This window comes from Labeo rohita, chromosome 25, assembly GCF_022985175.1.
Source record: "Labeo rohita strain BAU-BD-2019 chromosome 25, IGBB_LRoh.1.0, whole genome shotgun sequence".
NCBI classification, from domain to species: Eukaryota; Metazoa; Chordata; class Actinopteri; order Cypriniformes; family Cyprinidae; genus Labeo; species Labeo rohita.
Window position 1 is genome coordinate 14,763,370 of NC_066893.1, and position 21,852 is coordinate 14,785,221.

At 33.3% G+C, this 21,852-nt stretch overlaps 2 protein-coding genes across 5 annotated transcripts; both read right to left on the bottom strand.

The window, feature by feature from the left end:
• Positions 1-1,036: 1,036 nt before the first annotated feature.
• btbd10a (BTB (POZ) domain containing 10a) lies at positions 1,037-18,730 on the bottom strand. 4 transcript variants are annotated; one of them, XM_051099982.1, is made up of 9 exons: positions 18,539-18,730; positions 16,901-17,050; positions 10,010-10,221; positions 7,583-7,835; positions 7,371-7,473; positions 5,107-5,227; positions 4,590-4,787; positions 4,123-4,233; positions 1,037-1,942 (listed from the first exon to the last, which is right to left on the bottom strand). In XM_051099982.1, exons 2-9 carry the CDS (start codon positions 16,999-17,001, stop codon positions 1,629-1,631), a joined length of 1,413 nt encoding a protein of 470 aa, XP_050955939.1. In that variant the 5' UTR covers positions 17,002-17,050; positions 18,539-18,730; the 3' UTR covers positions 1,037-1,628. The 4 variants fall into 4 exon arrangements, with proteins under 4 accessions (XP_050955939.1, XP_050955940.1, XP_050955937.1 ...); XM_051099983.1 differs by having other exon boundaries at positions 10,010-10,218; positions 18,539-18,729; XM_051099980.1 differs by lacking the exons at positions 16,901-17,050; positions 18,539-18,730 and adding an exon at positions 14,005-14,311.
• Positions 18,731-19,070: 340 nt separating this feature from the next.
• On the bottom strand, positions 19,071-19,996 carry pth1a (parathyroid hormone 1a). The gene is made up of 3 exons (XM_051100275.1): positions 19,919-19,996; positions 19,658-19,764; positions 19,071-19,570 (listed from the first exon to the last, which is right to left on the bottom strand). The coding sequence occupies exons 1-3, from the start codon at positions 19,955-19,957 to the stop codon at positions 19,339-19,341; spliced, it is 378 nt and encodes a 125-aa protein (XP_050956232.1). The 5' UTR covers positions 19,958-19,996; the 3' UTR covers positions 19,071-19,338.
• Between the last annotated feature and the right edge of the window lie 1,856 nt (positions 19,997-21,852).

A 21,852-nucleotide genomic window follows, 5' to 3' on the forward strand; every position in this document is an offset into this window, starting at 1 on the left:
CTCATAATGATGACTTAGTTTCTTGTAAAAATGAGAAACTCATAGTAATGAGAAACTTTCTCATAGTAATGTCTTTCTCGTAATAATGATTAATATCTTGTATATGTAAAACTTTCTCATAATAGTGATTTAGTATTGTAATAATGAGAAACTTTTTCGTAATAAGAAAAGTTCTCATAATAATGACTATTGTGGTAGTATCTTATCATTATGGTATCCCATAATGGAACGGCATGAGGGTGAGTAATTAATAGAATTTTCATTTTTGGGTGAACTATCCCTTTAATACTTGACTCATTTTTGTCTGGATAAAAGATTATCGATGTCTTTTGGAGAATAGCTGGGGATGTTTCCTCATGCCTGCTTCAACTGATGTCTCTTTCCCTGCTGGCTTTTGATTGGTCCGTGGCTGAGATATTTTTGTTCTATGTTGCCATCCAGTGGTAAAATCTTTGAGGAAATTAAATGTGTTGTCAGGGGAAGAAGACTATAGCTTGACAATTGAGTTCTGAAAAATCTGTTGGTACCATCATGAATTATTTTGTAGGTCAAGCATAATTCTAAATTAATTGACTTAGCATGACATTCTGATGAATATTGAATGTTTCTTAAGCAGCAAATCAGCAGAATTAGAATGATTTAGAAGAAGAGTCATTTTAAATTGTTTTTTTTTAACTATATTTCTGTTCTTACAGTAGTTTTGATCAAAGAAATGCAGCTTTGATGAGCATAAGACTTCATTAAACATTTTTTATCAATCACAAACTTTCTATATAGATATTTACATATATTTCATGAAATAGTTCAAATTTAATTTTGGCATTGTGACATTTTTATGACAATACAATGGTGACAGGCAAACGTTCTTAATTGTTACAAAAATGCATATTAAAATAGTTTTTATGCAAAATTTCTTTATTTTTCAGGTGAAATTTAAATGACACATCTGGGATGCACCTATAAAATTCTATGAAAACATGACAAATGATTTACAGCAATTTCTATATTCTTAACCATATCTAATGAACCAAGCATGCTGATTTGATCATGTTTATTAAAATAACATTTCTCCAGCGGTGCACGAGAGGATTGCACCCCACCGCAGCTACAAAATAACAACAAAATGAAAAGTACGGTACGATAAAAACGTGACATCACTTCAGTACTCATTCAGAGGCCATGCATCACAGTGAAGCTCCACAGGTGCTCCGTTACACTCAGTCCACACGACAAAACCAGAAGGGATTCTCATTTTATCGCATGATGTTGCTCGCGGGGTGCTCGGGTGGATTGTGCTCCTTTTTTATTGCCAAGTTAAACAGCAGTAGCCACACAGCACCACAACATAGTACAATCAGATACTAATCAAAGGAGTGATTATCAACTTTGAGTGTCTATCTATATCAAAAAAAACTCCTTTGGTTGAGTTCTATGTGGGAAAGAAAGGCAAAGTGTCCAAAGGTCATGTGCTGCCGCAGCGATCGTCTTTGAGACTCTTAAGGCGGGAGAGGACTTGAAAGGCAATGCGGTCTTGGCAGCGGGACTTGGCTGGCCTTTCTCTGCAGTGCTCCAGTGGTGACATTGTGTACGTGTGTATGTGTGTGTGTGTGTGTGTGTGTGTGTGAGGGTCAGATTGCTGGGGACGAGGCGTCAGGATCAGGATCGTAATGGTGGCTGGGCTGAGGGTGGTTGGGGAGGATGTCTAGTTCGTCCACCTGAGGTCCGGGGTGCATCACCACCAGCTGGTCCTGAGGGATGTCTGCGGCGGCTGCCGCCAGGTTGGTGATGGACTTGCTTTTCACGCACTGGAAGTCTACATGTCGGCTTTTGCCCTCCTCTTTTTCCCAGGACATGCGGATGAAGGGCCGCTGGACGTAGTTGTAAATGACCTCAGGACGCCCGCCGGGTCGCTTCTTTACTTTCTCCTTGTAGGTCGGGTAACCTAGGGACAAACATAGACATGGCATTAGCAAGGCGGCTAATTAAAGGGATAGTTTATCCAAAAGCCCTATACAAGATTACCACTAGGCATGCTGTGTACGCAAGGTCAGAAAGCTCTCAGATTTGATCAAAAATATCTTAATTTGTGTTCTGAAGATGAACGAAGCTCTTACGGATTTGAAACGACATGAGGGTGAGTAATTAATGACAGAATTTTCATTTGTGGGTGAACTATACCGTTAAAAGGACTAACATACATCAAACTTTACATATTCATTCTGAAGGTGTTCACAGATGTGTTTATTGCCATATTTTATACATTATATATACAGGGCTGACAAACGATGTATTGCATACAAAATAAAAGTTTGAGTTTGCGTAATATGTGTGTGTGTACTGTGCATAATTACTGTGTATATAAAAATACACACAAATTAATGTATAATGTATATATTTAAGAGAAATATGGTATTTATGTACAAAATATTTTTATTTATATAATACAAATTATATGAAAATGATCATAAATACATGAATATTAAATATATACATGAATGTGCTTATATATATATATATATATATATATATATACACACACACACACACACACAAAAACTGTGTTGACAGTATTTTCTGATTTGTGGAGCGATAAAAGAAGACATCCAAAATCCCTTTTGTAAACATTTCTGAATAATTTTGAACCCAGCTTTTATCCAATGTTCAGATTTCTGTTCTGCAGATGTATGCAAGTTAGATATAGATGAATTGAATTGTACACACACACGTAAAAAAAGTATGGTAAAAAGTATGGTAATATCCATTAGTTTTGGTTTTTTTTTTAAACCCTTCTTCATCTGTGGTGTCTTGCCCTAAAGGGATAGTTCAACCAAAAATTTTAAATTTGCATTATTGACTGGTATTTTGGCCAAGTTTAAAAGCCTTAATGATGGATTTTCTACAAACACAGTTTGTCACTTGACAAGACATTAAGACACTTTCAGAACAACTATTTACAGATGATTTACTCAACCCCTTGTCATCCAAGATGTTCATGTCGTTCTTTCGTCACTCATAAAGAAATTACGTTTTTTTGAGGAAAACACTTCAGGAATTTTATCTGTATTGTGGATTCCTCTGGAGTCTGTGAGTTTGAACTTCCAAAATGCAGTTTAAATGCAGCTTCAAAGGGCTCTAAATGATCCCAGCCAAGGAATAAAGGTCTTATCTAGTAAAAAGACTATTTAAATACTTTTTAACCTCAAATGCTCATCTTGTCTAGCTCTGCATGTGCTCTGTGTATTTCGGTTCAAGAACGATTTTGAAGTTGGAGAGGAAAATTACATTTTCGACCTACCCTAACTGTACTGAACCGTAATACACAGAGAGCATGCAGAGCTGGACAAGACAAGCACTGAAGGTTAAAAAGTATATAAATAGTCTTTTTATAAAAAAAAATAACCAATCTTTTTGCTAGATAAGACCCTTATTCCTCAGCTGGGATCATTTAGAGCCCTTTGATGCTGCATTTAAACTGCATTTTGGAAGTTCAAACCCACGGGCACAATAGGAATCCACTATATGGAGAAAATAGTTTTCCTCAAAACAATTTCTTTTACGAATAAACAAAGAAAGACATGAACATTTTGGATGACAACAGGGTGAGTAAATTATCTGTAAATTTTTGTTGTGGAAGTGAACTTAATAACTTTAAATAAACTTTAACTGATGGTTTGTGAATTATTGTGATGTTTTTATCAGCTGCTTGGACTCTCATTCTGTCGGCACCCATTCACTGCAGAGGATCCATTGGTGAGCAAGTGTAATGCAAATTTCTCCAAATCTGTTCTCCAAATTAACTAAGAGAGATGGACGTACTAAACGGCGGAAGAGGCTGAGACGGAAGACAAGAAATTGTTTAATAAAGTTGCTAATTTTGTTTTCTTTGCACACAAAAAGTATTCTTATAGATGTCACATGGACTATGTCCTTACTACCGTTCTGGGCCTTGAACATGTCAGTTACATTTCTGTCTATGCAGGGTCAGAACATCTCGGATTTCATCAAAAATATCTTAATTTGTGTTTTGAAGATGAACAAAGGTCTTTCAGGTTTAAAACAACATGACTGAGCAATCAATGACAGAATTTTCATTTTGAAAGCCATTTTTATTTAGTGTCTTACCTTCAATGCCTAATCGAATTTTCTTCAGTCCCCTGTCCTTCAGGACCGACTTGGCAACATCTCTGTTTTCAATGTATTTGAAGAAGCGGTATAGTTTTGTGCTGTATATAACTGCGTAACACAAAGACAAAACCATTACGACCTTGAAGCACACCTATGCATTCCTTACAAACCTACACTGATCTTCAATACACCCAGTCTTTCCTGGCTAATAATAAAATTCTTGCTTATGTTAGTGTATTGCTATGTGGTCACTAGGGTGTTTATCTATTTTTATTATCTACAAGGTCAAAACAAGCTGTATCATTACTGTTTGTAGCAATATGGGTTAAAAGTGTTCAAAAACCACATGCACACACCACTAATGACCACAATCAATCCCCTGAGAAATAACCCAGTATGCATTAGCCATGTGATTGACATATAGATATCAGTGTGTAATTGAGGTGCATGTGAAGTAAACTGACTCTGTGAGTACTCCTCGCCCATCTGCGGTGGATACTCCTCATCCCAGTCCACCACATCGTCGTCGGTCAGCACCACCACATGACACTCCCTCTCTCCGCTCTGAGCGCTGGCCACCATCAGGGGCAGCACCATCTCCTCCAGATAGAACTCAAACTGCCGCCGAGCGCCGTCATTAGACAGCTCGTGCATGAGTGCACCTGTGTTATTCAAATCAGCTCATTACGATTCGGCAGCTGACTCGCTGATTCACTCCAGCCATATCATGACATACACATGATTGTTTAAACTCAAAATCCCGTACGCTCACAATGTAAACAGGTCACGCTAACAGCATCCAGTGACCCATATCTGACAATCACATCGGATACGGCACTGACCTACTTCTGCTCTCTCGCATCTACCATCCTCAGACATCCGAAACGCTCGGCACGCCGTGCAGTTCCGCCGTTGGCGTGACAATCAGAGCACAAAAAAACGAATCCGTTTAGCGCATTTGTCATGTTAATGGATACTCACTGAGGTCTCTGCACTTGATGGTGCTGTAGTCGAAGGCGATGCAAAGGTAGTCACATGCCTCTCTCAGCTCCGGGATGGAGATCCCATCAGGGCAGCGGATTATCCCTGATTTGTAGTAATCCTGCCGGTTAAAAGGGAGAGACGCAGTGGAAAAACAAACAGGCGGCCATTACTGAAGCAGCACTTATTCCAAAGAGAAGCAAATGGCTCCGATGCCAGGCACACAGACATACACACACACACCCCCTGCTTTTCCCACTCTTCACAAGCACTGATCCATTTAAAGCCAGCCAAACGTGGAAAGAGCTCAGCATACAGACAGCATGAAGACGCTCAACAAAACACTTCACTGAAAAAAAGAGAAAGGTTCAGTATGGCTGTTATTTGTGTAGTGCTGTCCTGATTTTTCCACTGAGCTGAGCCTCACGCTAGAAGCTTAACCCTTTTAATGCCGCAGAGATGGGTTTGTAACAAATGCCAAATTTGTCCAAATTGGGCTTTTTTTTTATTAAGCACTGCTGTATACAAAACGTCAATTAGAAAATTACAATATTTCAATGTAGTTAATGCAACGGCCCCGCCCCTAGACCTGTACGTCATGTAATATTTCATACAGTTTACTGCTGACAAATATGCTGAAGGGCAACAACTCCATAAATACAGTTATGCTCTAAAATTCAAGATAGTGGGGCAAAAAAGCTACTGTATTAGTTGTTTCATATTTATATATATCACACGAGCAGCAAGTGCAATATGACACAAGTGCTGATTTTGTCTCGATCTATCACAAGTTTAAATGTGATTTTATACAACCGTTCAGTAAATAAGAAGTCTGATACTGTGTTATATTTTAAACACAATATTATGTGTTTTTGCTCAATTTTACAGAGAACACATTATCTTTGAAGCCATAGCAGAATTGTTGCGCATCTAAAGCTACAATTTGTAATGTCTATTTATTTATTTACTTTTCAGTTTTAATTATTTAAATATAATATAATATATTTATAATATATTTTCAGACTGAATTATTTTTTTGGATTTTTTTTTTTTTTATTTAAATTTTTCTAGACTAGTTTTAATGATTAAATTAAAAAAATATATTAATAAAAAAGCATGTCAAGTTAATTGAAATCATGAAACATACACAATTTAAAAGCAATTTATTAAAAGTTTAACAAAAAAAAAAAAAAAACATTAACATCGCCTTATGAATTTTTTTTCTCTAGTTCAGTTTTATATTTAACAAATTATGTGTTTTTCATTAATTTTCTGGAGTCCATTTTAATGGTTTCATTAAATATCTAATTGATTGATTTTATTTAAACAATTGATTGAATTGATTTTATTTTAAAAAAGTATTATGTATTTATTTATTTATTTATTAATGAAATAATTAATTTATTAATTTATTCAGAAATACTGTGTTGTGTATTTACATTTTTCTGGTAAATAAATTCTGGTAAATAATTGTTCTGGTAATGTTTCTTTATAATAATAATAATAATAATAATAACTTATTATAATATTTGTATTATTAGTAGTATTAATATCATTACATTAAGTAATATATTTCTGTCATAGTTTCTTCAAGTTAAACCAAACTTTTATTTTGACGGGTTGCTGTGAAAACCCTTAAGTTTCTGTTTGTATGTATAACTATAGTTTTCTCAAAAGAAACTGTAAAAATCTGTTTGTGAGTCTCAGAGCAGTTCTAGAGATTATGCGTATGTTTTCATGTACTCGTATATAGAGGCGGAAGAGGATGAAAACACGCACTTCAGTATGTGCGTAACAAAATCTCACATCTAAATGATCCATCTGATTATTTGTAAAGATGAATAAATTCTTCTTCAGACAACTAGTGGATCTTGAAAATGTGAAGATATGTACATTCATAATATAAAAGCCCTGCAAAACCTTTAATCATCCAGGATCAGCACTATCTGTTTTATTAAATATGAATTGAATTTAAGATCAGTAATGTGATCAGGCAAAAACAAAAGACAAAACATGGTGGCACTGACTCTGAAAATAATAAAGCAAACCAAAGAAACCAGACAGCGGGGAAAGCATTCTGCTGAGTTGGCATTTTTCTATGAGAAATACATCTGCAATGGGCTTTAACAAAACAGTGCGCTTTATGCTGAAGTCATGTGAATTTTGATACTGCAGTCTAATCCGGCACTTAATCAATATGCAGTGCACTAGGCCAAAGAGATATTTAAAACCTCAATAAAGCTTTTAAAGCATGGTGCACTCACCAAAATGGCTCTGAACACGGTGGAGCTGATTCCCTCTGCAACCTCATACTCTCCCTTTTCATTAGGACGCGTGAAGTTGTGCTCCCGTCCAGATCCAAACATCCTTCAAAACAACACCCACCAGTTATTTATTAAAACACTGACACAATATGGCAAAGCAAATGATTCTGATGAAGCAAAAATAAACAAGACGTGACCCAAGCTCATCCTACCTGCCGAGCATGGTGTTGGGTTGGGCAGTGAAGAGGGATGGGTCGACCACAAAACGAGTGTTGTCTACAATCAGGGTGACTCGCTCGGCAGTCCTCAAACTGCGAGGGCCCTCCTTGACGTTTTCGCACACGTAGATCATGTCGGAGCTGTGGGTTTTGCCATGAGGGTCGCCATAGAACAGGCTGGAGGTGCATGGTTTCTGAGGCCTGGGACTCGTGGAGCGCGATGAGCAGCCTGAATCCCGTTCACGGTCTGAGAAATCAACACAGAAGTTAGACAGTAGTCAAGTAAAGCAATATACAGTTTGCGAAGTTGCAGCTTGAGGTTTTAAAGTGATAGTTCACCCAAAAAAAACGAAAATTCTGTCATTAATTTTTCACTCTCATGTTGTTCCAAACCCGTAAGACCTTCGTTCATCTTCAAAACACAAATTAAGATATTTTTGATGAAATCCAAGAGCTTTCTGACCCTGCATAGACAGCAACGCAACTGACACGTTCAAGGCCCAGGAAGGAAGGAAGGACATCATTAAAATAGCCCATGTGACATCAGTGGTTCAACTGTAATTTTATAAAGTTACGAGAATTCTTTTTTTGTGTGCAAAGAAAGCAAAAACAACAACTTTATTTAATTTTAATTTTAATTTCATCTGTGTCAGTCTTCAACGCATATTTACAAAAGTATCACAATGCATGCGTGTGGTGCTGCTGGCGTTGAATAAAGTTGTTATTTTTGTTTTCTTTGTCAGAAAGCTCTCGGATTTCATCAAAAAATGTCTTAATTTGTGTTCTGAAGATGAACAAAGGTCTTACGAATTTGGGACGACATGAGGATGATTAATTATTGACAGAATTTTCATTTTTGGATGAACTAAACTTAAATTAAATACATTTCAAGTAAATTTTTTTCTTTACCAAGTAATCCTAAAAAACAATACACAGTGTACTGTACAAAAATATTAAGCTGCACAGTTTTTTTTTTTTTTTTTAATGATTTTTAACATCAATAATAATAAGATTTTTTTTTTTTTTTGCATGCCAAATCAGCATATTATAATGATTTCTGAAAGATCATGTGACACTGAAGACTTAACTGCTGAAAATGCAGCTTTGCCATGACAGGAATAAATTACATTTTAAAAAACACTGAGATAAAAAACTGATTTTAAAATGTAATAATATTTGATGTAAAATGTAATAATATTTCACAACATTACTGATTTGATCAAGTACACTGATCAAAAAACATAAAAAAAAATGATTGACCATAAACTTTTACTGATAAATAAATAAATATTTTGTTAGTATACATATAATACAGTTACTGCATATATAATATGCATTATCTGTAAAGAATTATAGTAATTTAATAGATATTATATAATGTTATATAATTATATAAATACAACTAATTAATATTAATATACACTACTCAAGTTTTTGAGATTTTTAATTTTTAATGCTTAAAGAAGTCTTTTCTGCTTACTTGCATTTATTGCGCAGTACAGCAAAAACAGTAAAATTTAGAAATATTTTTACCATTTAAAATATTTTAAAATGTAATTTATTTCTGTGATTTCAAAGCTGATTTTTAGCATCATTACTCCAGTCACATGATCCTTCAGAAATCATTCTAATATTCTGATTTGCTGCTCAAACAACATGTAGCATTATTATTATTGTTGAAAACAGCTAAGTTGAATTTTTTCAGGTTTCTTTCTGTTCTTATGTCTTTGATTTTTCAGGTTTCTTTGATGAATAGAAAGTTCAGGAGAACAGCATCTGAAACAGAAATCTTTTGTAACATTATAAATGTCTTTATCATCACTTTTGATCAATTTAAAGCATCCATGCTAAATAATAGTATTAATTTCGATAATTTCTTTCTATAATAAAAAAAAAAATACAAAAATAAAAATCCTGACTCCAAGCTTTTGAATGTTATAGTGTATAATCTTACAAAAGCTTTTTATTTCAGAAAAATGCTGATCTTTGGATCTTTCTATTTATCAAAGAATCCTGAAATGTACTCAACTGTTTAAAATATTGATGATAATAATAATAATAATAATAAAAAGGTTTCTTGAACAGCAAATCAGCATATTAGAATGATTTCTGAAGGATCTTGTGACACCGAAGACTGAAGTAATGATGCTGAAAATTTTGCTTTGATCACAGGAATAAATTACATTTTTAAATAAATTCAAATAGAAAGCACTTATTTTAAATAGTAAAAATATTTTAAAATGTTTTTGCTGTACTTCGGATCAAATAAATGCAGTCTTGGTGAACAAAAAACATTAAAAATCTTACTGTTCAAAAACTTTTGACTGGTAGTGTATGCTTAGTATTGAAATAATATAAGAAATGTATTCTAAAATATTTGACAGCATTTAAATGATACAGAATGAGCAACCCAAAGCTCACCGCTGAGGGGCTGGCGTATAGGTGAGGTGACATTTCTGATGCAGGGGGTCAGCTGTCCTTCGCCTCTCTCGTGTGAAGAATCCCTGGAGCGATCGCCAGAGCGCCGTCTCTCCCTAGAGTGGTCCAGGGGGCCTCCTCCTCCTCCGCTGGCTCCGTGCAGGCTCATATTCACCAGCTCACTCTCCAGCTGAGATCCACGCGGCTGACCACTGCTGGGAAAAGCCAACACACAGTCAGAAACACACGTGAGCATTCGTCTAGTGAGGGAGGGCTGGTCCGAGTGCATCTCCGCAACGTGAGGAACTTGCCGAATGCCTACGATAAACTTACATGAACTCAGGGCTCTAAAAGAGATGCTGAGTGCAGAAAGCGTGATGACAGCAAAGCGCAATTTCTCACCATTTCCTGCAAACCTGCAGCATGAAACAAAAGGACAGCAGCGCAGGTTCACTTTCAGCACAGCCTCATCTGTCAACAAGCCACTGTATTGGCCCGTGTAATCACAGATGATTCAAACTCATTTGTTTTTATTTTATTCGCATCACGTGCCGTGCCTGTGAGAAAAAGTGCCTGGGGTTTAATTTTAACCTAATCCTTTCAGGCGACGGCCTACATTAAAAATTCAATACTTCTTATAATTTAATTTAGAAATCCAGGACAAAAAAAAAAAAAAAAATCTAAAATAAACCCCCAGAGAGAAATATTCACAAAACTAGCCCTTGTCTCTTCCATTTGTATTATAACATAAACTGCACTGACTAAAAGCATTTTTAATAATAAAATTAAATTATATTAAAAAATAATTTTATTTATTTATTTATGTATGATTTTTATTATTTTTTATTTCAATTTTAGTTTTAATTCTAAATTAAATTAGATTTATTTACTATTATTAACTATTACAACTCTGACAGTAACAATAATAAATACATAATGCTATAAAATATAAATAAATCCTTTGTAAACCCAGACATCATTTAAAGCCTCCAGACTGCTTATGCCTAGACCAGGTGCTGTTAATTTTTTCTTGCATTAATGCTCATTCCCCAGGGGGCTGAAACAGGATCATTACAAGACAGATGCCCTTGAAGCAAGGAGACTGGAGTGCAGCTTCAGTCTACAGACCAAAGAAGAAAACACAGTTTTTGTGGTCTTCGCACAGAGCCGGTACGCCTTTTTCTTGCCCTGCACTGAAAAACATAAAGGGTCCACTGAAGCGTGCACAGGCAGAATATTCTGTTTGAATAAATGATGAATAGGCTGGAAATAGGGCTTGTTTTATCCCGGCGAAAGTGCTGCCCAATATGGACCCCTCGATTTATTTCGACTCTCATGACTGCACCAGCTAAAAAGCTTTGTGACCCCATTAACTAACCAGAGCGTGACCAGAGCCCATGGCACTGCCATACCCAACAGCAGCTACAAATTCAATAAGTTGTGCTGCATCTGTTTTGCAGCGAGTTTTCCCACCTGATGCAGAGCTTTACACAGTAAAACCCAAAACTTCTATGCATGGAGTGCAAAGTCTAGTGTGACCTTTACAGTTCCTATCAGACACAGATTGGCCATTTTACAGATACAAACACTGTATTTAATCTAGAAATTTCCGACAGATGGCACCCGGTGGTGGGTCTCTAAAGAGTTACATGCTGTGTATTTAATAGGAAACAAAGGTGTTTTGTTTTATGCATTGTTTGAATAATTATTGATAACCGTTTTATTCTCAAATAAAAATAAAATGAGACTTTAATGATTAACAGTTCACAAAACAATGCTTAACATAATTTAGTCAATTAAGTAGCACTATGGCTTAAACAATATTAACAATATTCATTATTACTGCTATTATTATAGTATCAATTAAACCATAACAATTATTACAAAATATTATTAACACAAATATATATATATATATATATATATATATATATATATATATATATATATATAAAAGGGCTTAGTATTAGTATTATTATTATAGTATCAATTAAACCATAAAAATGATCTTTACTAAATATCATTAATACTAATATTGGAACATCCTAAAATTATATATAATATAAAATACACTCTAAATGTTATTTCATTGAGTGAAACTTAATAAAATAATTGACATATAACTACTTATAATAAAATGTAGTATAAAAAAATAATATAACTGCTTAATATTAAGAATAATAGTTATTACTACTATTATTATTATAGTATTAATTAAACTATAAAAATTATTATTACAAAATATTAATATTAATATTGAAACAATATAACATTATATATAACAAAATATACTCTAAATGTTATTTAATTGTGTAAAACATAAATAAATAAGTAAATAAAATAAATAAAACAAACTTATAATACAATGTAGTATATAAAATAATATAACGGCTTAAATAATATGAATAATAATAGTTATTATTACTACGATTATTATAGTATCAATTAAACCATAAAAATAATTACAAAATATTAATCATTTCAATATTGGAACAATTTAAAATTCTATATAATACATAAAATATACTTCCAATGTTATTTTATTGTGTAAAACATTAATAAATAATTAAAATTAAACAACTTATAATACAGTGTTGTATATAAAATAATATAATGGCTTAAATAATATGAATAATAATAGTTATTATTACTATGATTACTATGTATCAATTAAACCATAAACATAATTACAATATATTAATCATTTTAATATTGGAACAATTTAAAATTATATACAATATATAAAACATACTCTAAATGTTATTTTATTGCATAAAACAATAAATAAATAATTAAAATAAAACAACTTATAATACAACATAGTATATAAATTAATATAATGGCTCAAATAATACTAAGAATAATATTACTATTAATATTATTATTAGTTTATTAGTAGTAGTATCAGTTTATTATTAATAATAGTTATTATTGCTATTACAAAATATTATACTAATATTGACAAAATTATAAATAATATTAAATTGTTATATATAAACTACCTATTTTTTATTGCTATACTCTAAATATAATTTGTGTAAAACAGAATAATTAAAATAAAACAACTCATAATGCAATGTAGTATATTGTGCAATGGTGTAAAAAAATAAATTGTTAAAATAATATTTTTGAATATTATTTAACACACTCTAAAATAAAAAAAAACATGTTTCAGCTGTTAAAAAAATTAAACACTATGCAAACTACTGTACTACGAACACTTCTCAGCCGCTTCCTCGCACTTGCTATCTGATTGATATTTTAGCTGCCAAGATCCAAGCCATTAATGCAATGGTGAAACCTGAACTTCAGCTGCACCCTTTAAGTACCATCTGAGCAGTCTGATGACTCCCTAAGCAGCTCACAGAAATTCATTCAGCACACAGGACGGCCTCATTCAGCTTCAGAGTACAGATCATTTCCCAGATCCACTGCCAATCACATACACGACTATATAATTACAAGTCAAGATCATGTTTTGCTTCTCTATTGCATCAGCCCAGAAATGTGCCAGGCAGAAGTAGCCCACAACGAATTGAAACGACGGCATGTCTGTGGTGTCTCCGGACCCCTCAGGGGACAAGATCAGATTCTTGACAAGACGAGCCGACTGAAGATCAGTCCTTCTGAAAATCAACAGCACGATTACAAAAAGACAAATACACAAGTGCATTTTTGACTTGACTTTTGTTTCAAAGTCACAATAAGGGCTCACCAACCGTTCTGTTACTTACAGAGAAAGTAGCATCAATAATTCAGCACACTGCTGACACCGCTCCTCTAATGTTAAACAGCAAGACAATGCGTTCCTGAAGCGCGCTGCCTGCAGATACGCGTTCAAATGACGCATACAACTCATTTCTAAACGACAGAATATTTAATGAGGGAGCTGCATCGGTAATAAAACTTATTAAGCGTTTTCTTATATCCTTAGGACTTTCTTAAGCCAAACATCCCTCTTTCAAGACTCATTCACACAGTGAAGCGCGTGTACGTACCCGCCTGTCTTTAAAACAAAGCAGCAGGGCAGCAGCTGATGAATGAACGCACAAAGGACGCGCGCTCCTTCGCACAACGAGGGCTTGCCAGGCGACTTAGCAGCATCCTCGGGCATTACTTTCAAACTTCAGCATAATGCGAGCACTCCGGTATAACTTGTTCGCTGCGAAGACAGCCTCCAAATGCTGCTGTTTGGAAAGAAAGGACGCCCTCAGGTAGCATCGGCGTGACACACTGTAGGACGGTAGCATAGTAACCTGACGGAGACGCACGCCCGAGCATGAATGGCTGGCCGCTTTTTCCGCTACTGTGGCACGCGGAGGCTGCCTCGATGACGTAGGCCGACCCTTATAACATCTCCTGATATTGTAGATTCGCTCATGCACGATAACACAATAGGCTGATGAAAGAGACGGCGTGATGGGAAGGAGCGCGGCAGTCATGCCGATGGTAAATGAACCCGGTGAACCTCCCCGCAACCGAGTGTTAAAAGCGTTATACAAGACTTCTCAGAATGACCTTCTATTCTGAATATAGTACAAAGCTAACGTAAAGGTAAAGAAAAGTGAGTGTTGTAATGCGCAATCTGCCGTGAATTTAAATCAATCGATGTGTTTGTTTGACATCAGCGTTGTCATTTTATAACCTTTAACGTTACCTATCCTTGACTATAAAACGTGTGCTTGTGACGGACTAGATAATTAAATAATATAAGAAAATGATGAAAAATGTACTGAAAAGCATGTCTTAAGATGTGCTTTTTACCCTTCCTTTCATTCATAAACAAAAGCTGTTATGGCCATTGTTTCCGACTACATACTGACAAGCTGTTAATTTCTTAAAGGCCAGCAGGTGGCGCTGACACACAAAGGCGAACAGGTTGTACATTTACAGAGGACCAAACCTGAAGATAGATAGAAAATTAATAAAGGAATAAATAATTTGATCAAATATAGCTTATTTGTAATAAAATTTAATCTTACATTTATTTTTATTAACTTTATTTTTTACTATTTTCTGTATTTATTTAATAAATCTATATTTATTTATTCACAGGTGTATTTATTCCCAGATTTATTTATTAGTTTAGACAGATAGACAGACAGACAGACAGACAGATAGATAATAAAGGAATAAATGATTTGATAAAACAAATACAATTCATTTGTAATAAAATTTAATTTTGGATTTATATTTAACTTCTTTATTATTTTCTGTATTTATTTTTACATTTTTTATTTTTAACTTTTATTTACTTATTCTTTAATTTATATTTTTTTAAATATTTTATATTAATTTTTTATGCATTTATTTATTTTATATTTATGTGTTTATTTATTTTTAGATTTATTTATTCCCATGTGCATTTGTTTCCAGATTTATTCACTTAGACAGATAGATAGATAGATAGATAGATAGATATTATTATTATTATTTTATATTAATTTTTATGCATTTATTTATTTTATATTTATGTGTTTATTTATTTTTATATTTATTTATTCCCATCTGCATTTGTTTCCAGATTTATTCACTTAGACAGATAGATAGATAGATAGATAGATAGATAGATAGATAGATAGATAGATAGATAGATAATAAAAATAAAGGAATAAATGATCAAACAAATACAATTCATTTGTAAAAAAAAAAAAAAAAAAAAAAAAAATCTTGAAATTATTTTTATTAACTTTATTTCTTATTTTCTGCATTTAATTTACTTTTTTTTTTTTTTTTTTACTTATTCTTTAATTTATATTTTTATTTATTTTTATATTTATTTATTCCCATGTGGCCATCATACACTACACGACTGAGGATCATACACTACCAGACTTTCAAGATGTTCCAATCACGACAAACTCATGCAGAAACTTGTGCTTGGTTGCTAAGAGAAGATTGACAAATGAAAACAACATGTATTCTAAAATTGGCTGAAAATATCAAACATGTTTGATATCCTCCGACTAGATGGAATCAGAGTCTGAAGCTTAAAAGTCTGTGACCATCATACATTACATGATTTTCTGTTGTGTAGACAAATCTGCAGACTGGCTCTGACTTTTGGCAACTAGCATTAACTTCTCCAGACTGTAAATCAGTGGAAAAATGGGGCAAAAGTCACATAGCATATTCCAGGCTTCAGCTGAGGGTTATAATGCTCATAAATGGCCTTATCATGTGGCCATATTTAATTTGAAAGCTAGGCTCTGAGGGATAGAAGTACAGTGCATTTAGTAACACTTCTTAATTATGAACACACTAGTTTGTAGTGCAAACAATTTTACTGTTTACTGCATGTTGTTAATCTTCTCGTTACTTCCCTATAGCAGCTAATGAACCAGAAGTCTCGCCCATATGCTTACTTCTGAGTTGAAGAATGAGGTGTGTAGAAATCAGTATACAAACCAAAACAGCCAGCTCAATTCATATGGGTATTCATCAGGTACAGTATAAGTACATATAAAAAAAATGTGTAAAGAAACAATCTCTCAACTAATGCTGCAAACTATACAGGAAACCTTGTCAATTGGTACATTACTATAATATTAAAGAGTCTAAATTCAATAGCTATTTATTTATTAGATATAGTAATCAACACTCAGAGATTCTATTTAAGAATCTAATCTTTTTTTTTTTTTCAGGTAATAAAAATGAAAGTTGATTAAAACTGATTAATTAATATCATCAACTCAGCCCCATATATAAACTAAACTATATAAATAATGGATTTAGCATTTGGAGTGAACCACAACGAATCGGACTTTAAAAGAAATTTCACATCCACATACTCCAAATGTGTCTGATAGTTCAGTGTGTCACAGAAAATCCATGCAGCAGGAGGACACTCCTATGACTGGGAATCTCTGAATCTCTGTTATTATCCTGTCTTACCTTGAGTATCTGCAGATCCTCCTAGACCGACACGTCGTCCTTTGATCCCAATTTTCTGAATCGCTAGAGTGGCTGTCATAAGAGATGGAGCGTCCTGCCATCTCAAGAGAGCTGATATTACAGGACCTATGCGCCTTCAGATCTCATATCCTAGCAGGGCGAAAAGCATTGAAACAATGTTTTCATTCCATCTGTTGCCAAAACTTGCTATAATGCTTTCAATGTATTATTTTCTTTCGTCAAACTGCATAATTTTATGCAAGATTTTATGTGCACAAATAAGTTGCAAGAAAAATGTAACTGCAGTATGATTAACATCTAGGTAACACTTTATAATACCGTTCATAAATAAATCATTGACAAACATTACATAATGATTAACAGATCATTAGATAATATATTAACAACACATACCTACAAATATAATCATTATTTAATGTAAAATGAAATGCTTACAAATATCATTAAACTTTTAATTCACATGATCATGCATGATTTTAACAGATGTTATACAATTATTAGCTTCATTAATAAATCATTAACAAACATACAATGCTTAACACTGGATCATTAGTTAATGCTAACAAATGTCATTCAACTTTCAATTCATGCAATCATGGACTTTTTCAAATGATTTTAATAGAAATAATACAATGATAACAAGTTTATTTTTTAATGTACTTTTGAATGCTAACAATTGTCATTAAACATCTGTTCACATATTACCCAATGCTCTTTTTTCTTTTCTTTTTTTTTTTTTTTTTTGCAAATGTGAACAAAATTAGCTTAATTAGTAATTTTAAGCACTGTCTGTAAAGGTCATATATTTGGTCTTTGTTTGTTGTGTAGACTTCTATTATTATCACAAATCATTTATTAATTATTTGTTTGTTTTTGCAGGACCGAATCTAATGATCATATGAATTTAAAGTTTGATGACATTAGTAAGCATTTTAATTTACATGAAATAATTATCTGCTAATCATTAGGTAAGGTTTAATATGTTTAGTAGTAAACATTAGCAAGCACATTATCTCATGTTTTTGGCTATTTGAATATATATTAACTAATGATCTGTTAAGCATTATATATGCCGGTTAATGATTTATTAATTAAAGTTATTATAAAGTCTTACCAAAATTAAATTTGAATGTGTGTGATAATTAAATGTTAAACACACAATGTGTGTAATCATAATTTTGAATAAATAAACTAAAAATTCCTCGTGAATAAATAAACTAAAAATTCCTCAAAAATTATATAAGATTTAACTGGATAAAATGAGATTCCTACAAGATTTTTGTATATTAATTTGATTCCTAGAGCTCTGTTGGATATTGCATAATGTTTATTAGCATTGTACTTGTTCTGGAAAGTTTTTCTAATGGACAGTTAAAACCGGACCGCTTTTTCTTTCCTGTTCTATATATAAAAAATGTTTTATTTTTATTATTATTCTTTAAGAAACACAAGAAGTACAATTTCACAAGTGTTCGTTTAAATATTTGTTGAGCTATTATCAAATATAGTTTCCAAAATCGACCAAGTACTCAAACCTAGGTAACCTGACTCACCAAGCTATCTAGTTAGCTTATTAGTTAGCGTTTAAACGCTAAACAAACACAGACGATCTCTCACCTGTCTCTATTTAACGTTGAACTTTCTCCGCAATGTGTACGCTTGATCTTTCTGCCAGAAGTTAATAGCTAGCATGAATTTACTAGCTTATTCCTTCCCTATTAACGATGGGATACAATGTTGACAGATACGAGCATGCTACATGGCTAACCAAGGAGATAAGTAAACTAAGCCGAATATCGCGAGAACACGCGGGACGTCGCCATAGAAACCATCTTGCGTACAATCAGCTGCTGTGGGTGAACCTATGGAGTGAACACGCTGCTTTTGAGATAATGCTGCCATAAAAGGCGCGATACAAAAATAGAATGCAGAGGGTGTATTGAAATAATCTTAAAATACAGAAATAGAATAAAAACAAAAATAGAAGTAGAAATAAATTTAAAGAGCAGGTTAAATAAATTTATGCCTACATAACATAAATGTAAGGTGCGTGGTTTGAGACTTTTAACACAACAGGGAACAATGATTTTTAAAAAATGTTTATTTTATATTGTCATCTTAAATAGAAGACACTCAAAAATGACTTTTCTCTATTTTCTTTTCTTAAGAAACATTTGGTCCGACTGCTCGTTTACTTTTTTCTGGGTTCAGTTTAATAGATCTAGCCTATGTTAATGAATAAATACATAAGAGAGCTTTGAGCTGTCACGGCTTAGCCGCTAAAAACTAATGGAAACTACATAAAAAATATAAATAAATCATGTATAGAAAAAAATAAATATTATTAATAAAATTTTTAAGGCTGAACAGAATGGCTCGACTTCAGTCCCTGAGTTCACATTAATCCAGTTCTGTTTTTACGATGGGTTCATAAGACTTTCCAGAACTGCAATGATATCTTCAGCTTCCCTTGGATTTAGATTCTTCAGTTTTGGAATAATATCTGGAACAAGTGCTGTTTTCTCTTCGTTTTTGTTTGAGGCCGTGTGGATTTCCTGCAGTTTCATCTGGAGCCAGTCTTGCCTCAGTTCCACATGTTTATGCACCCCGAGGTTGTGCATAAGCTGGACTTCATTGATAGCCCTTTTACTTTTGATGAGAGAGGGAAAACACATTATAATACATAAAAAAAGTGTTTCTGAATTTCAATAATAATAATAATAATAATGTACTTACCTAAGTGGCTTGCTATCTGCATGTGTTGAATAGAATAATATGCAGATGGAGAAAAGCAGAACTGTTTTCTCCAAAAGTCCAGGATTGATGAAAACCATTTTATAAATCTGTGAATTAAAAATAAATGCGTTTATGGTAGCTAATCATAATTTTAATTGTAGCAAAATTACTATATAGAATTAAATATATCGCGAAGATTAAAACAAAAAAAAGTAATATTTAAAAAAAAAAACAATATAATTTATTAAATGCTTAACTTACCACTTGGTATTGAGTAACAGGTTGCAGGAGTTCGTGCATCAGCCTATCAGTTCACATTAGTGTTGGTTCACAGTTCACGGTGTGAGCTCCTTTTATAGCCCCGCGTCCATTGATGAGCCGCCTTCATTATTAGTGATGATGTCACCCCGTGCCTTGATGAAGAATGCGTGTGACAACAGCTCCAATAATTCAACCCTCGTTACCTTCACTTGAAAACCCGCCCCTGAATTTGAACTTCTATGTGTAGTGGTACGATTTCCTTAGGCTACCGACCTCAACCAATAAGTACACAGACAAATAAATGTAATAAAATACTAAAAATAAATAAATAAAAATAAAAATAATTCTAAAGGGGAAAATGTTAATACAGAAGAAATGACTTAATTTTAGTTTGGTAGCCTTAGTACAGCCAATTTAAATTAGGTAGCAAATTTATTCTATTCTATTCTATTCTATTCTATTCTATTCTATTCTATTCTATTTATTTTAAAAATGTTATATTATAATTGTAATTTTAGCAAACTATTTTCTGCCTATGGTTTTGTATGATTTTTACTATGATCTACATGTTTCACCAACACTGTAACATTAGGAAAGGCTGCATAAATTGTACATATTAATATACAGATTTTGTATTATATGTATATACATGTATTATATATGTATATATATATATATATATGCATACATACATACATACATAATTTGTGACCCTGGACCACAAAACCATTTTAAAAAATTTTAAACTGAGAATTATACATCATCTTAAAGCTGGCTAAATAAGCTTTCTATTGGTGTATGGTTTGTTAGGATAGGGCAACTCGAGATACAACTATTTGAAAATCTGGAATCTGAGGGTGAAAAAAAAATCTAAATATTGAGAAAATCAGACTAAATTCCTGCCTCAGCCCAATCAAAAGTACCAGCACTTACATAGAAACCTATACAAAGTAGCCAGAAACAAATGCAAATTTTAAAGACATACGTCAGATGGATTTAGAGGCTTTTGCATCTGACCTCTTCCTATATAGATTGTATGTATATATATATATATATATATATATACACAGAACCCTGCTAAAACCCTACATATTAAATTATGTATACATATATATATATTTTATACACACACACACACACACACACACACACACACATATATATATATATACAATAACAGACAATAACAGACTAATATGCAAGAGACTAATAGATAGATGCATCTATCTGGGTATATAGATATATATATATATATATATATATATATATACAATAACAGATAATAACAGACTAATATGCAAGAGACTAATAGATAGATGCATCTATCTGGATCAATAAAAACTTTTCCGGCTTTCCTCTGAAATTGTACAGAAGAAGTACATATTCATAAATTGTAACTAGCAGCTGCTACACGTTTTCTCTATCAGGTGGTCATCCAGCCGAGAACCTGCTGCAGTCACAGGTGTCCAGAGGGGCACCCGGGGAGGTGGATGGCTCTGTCCTACTTTTATGGCCACTGGATGACAGATTAGGTAACTATGAGCGAAGTTTTCTAAATGTAGCCCAGGAATGGCTATGTCATGACACAGAGAGTGTGTTTGAGTACCTAAACAGGTCTGACCCGTAGATCTTACCTCGTGGTGTGGTTAGGGTTTCTCTCCAAGCTATGGGCTTCTGGCTCGAGAAGAAATGGGGTATGACGACAGGGAGCAAGCGGTCCGATGACATCCGAGGCAATAAGCATGGCTTCAGTCTGTAAATTACAGAGGACGAGATCGTCACCCAATATCTGCATTTTAATGCAATAACCAGCAAAGTGCATGCAAGCTGTATCCAATACTGCTTATTCTAGAGATGTTCATTGCATCTTGTTCACTGCACCTGTCCATGAGCTACTGTTTCATCTTCTGGCATTCTGTAAAACAAACTTCGCA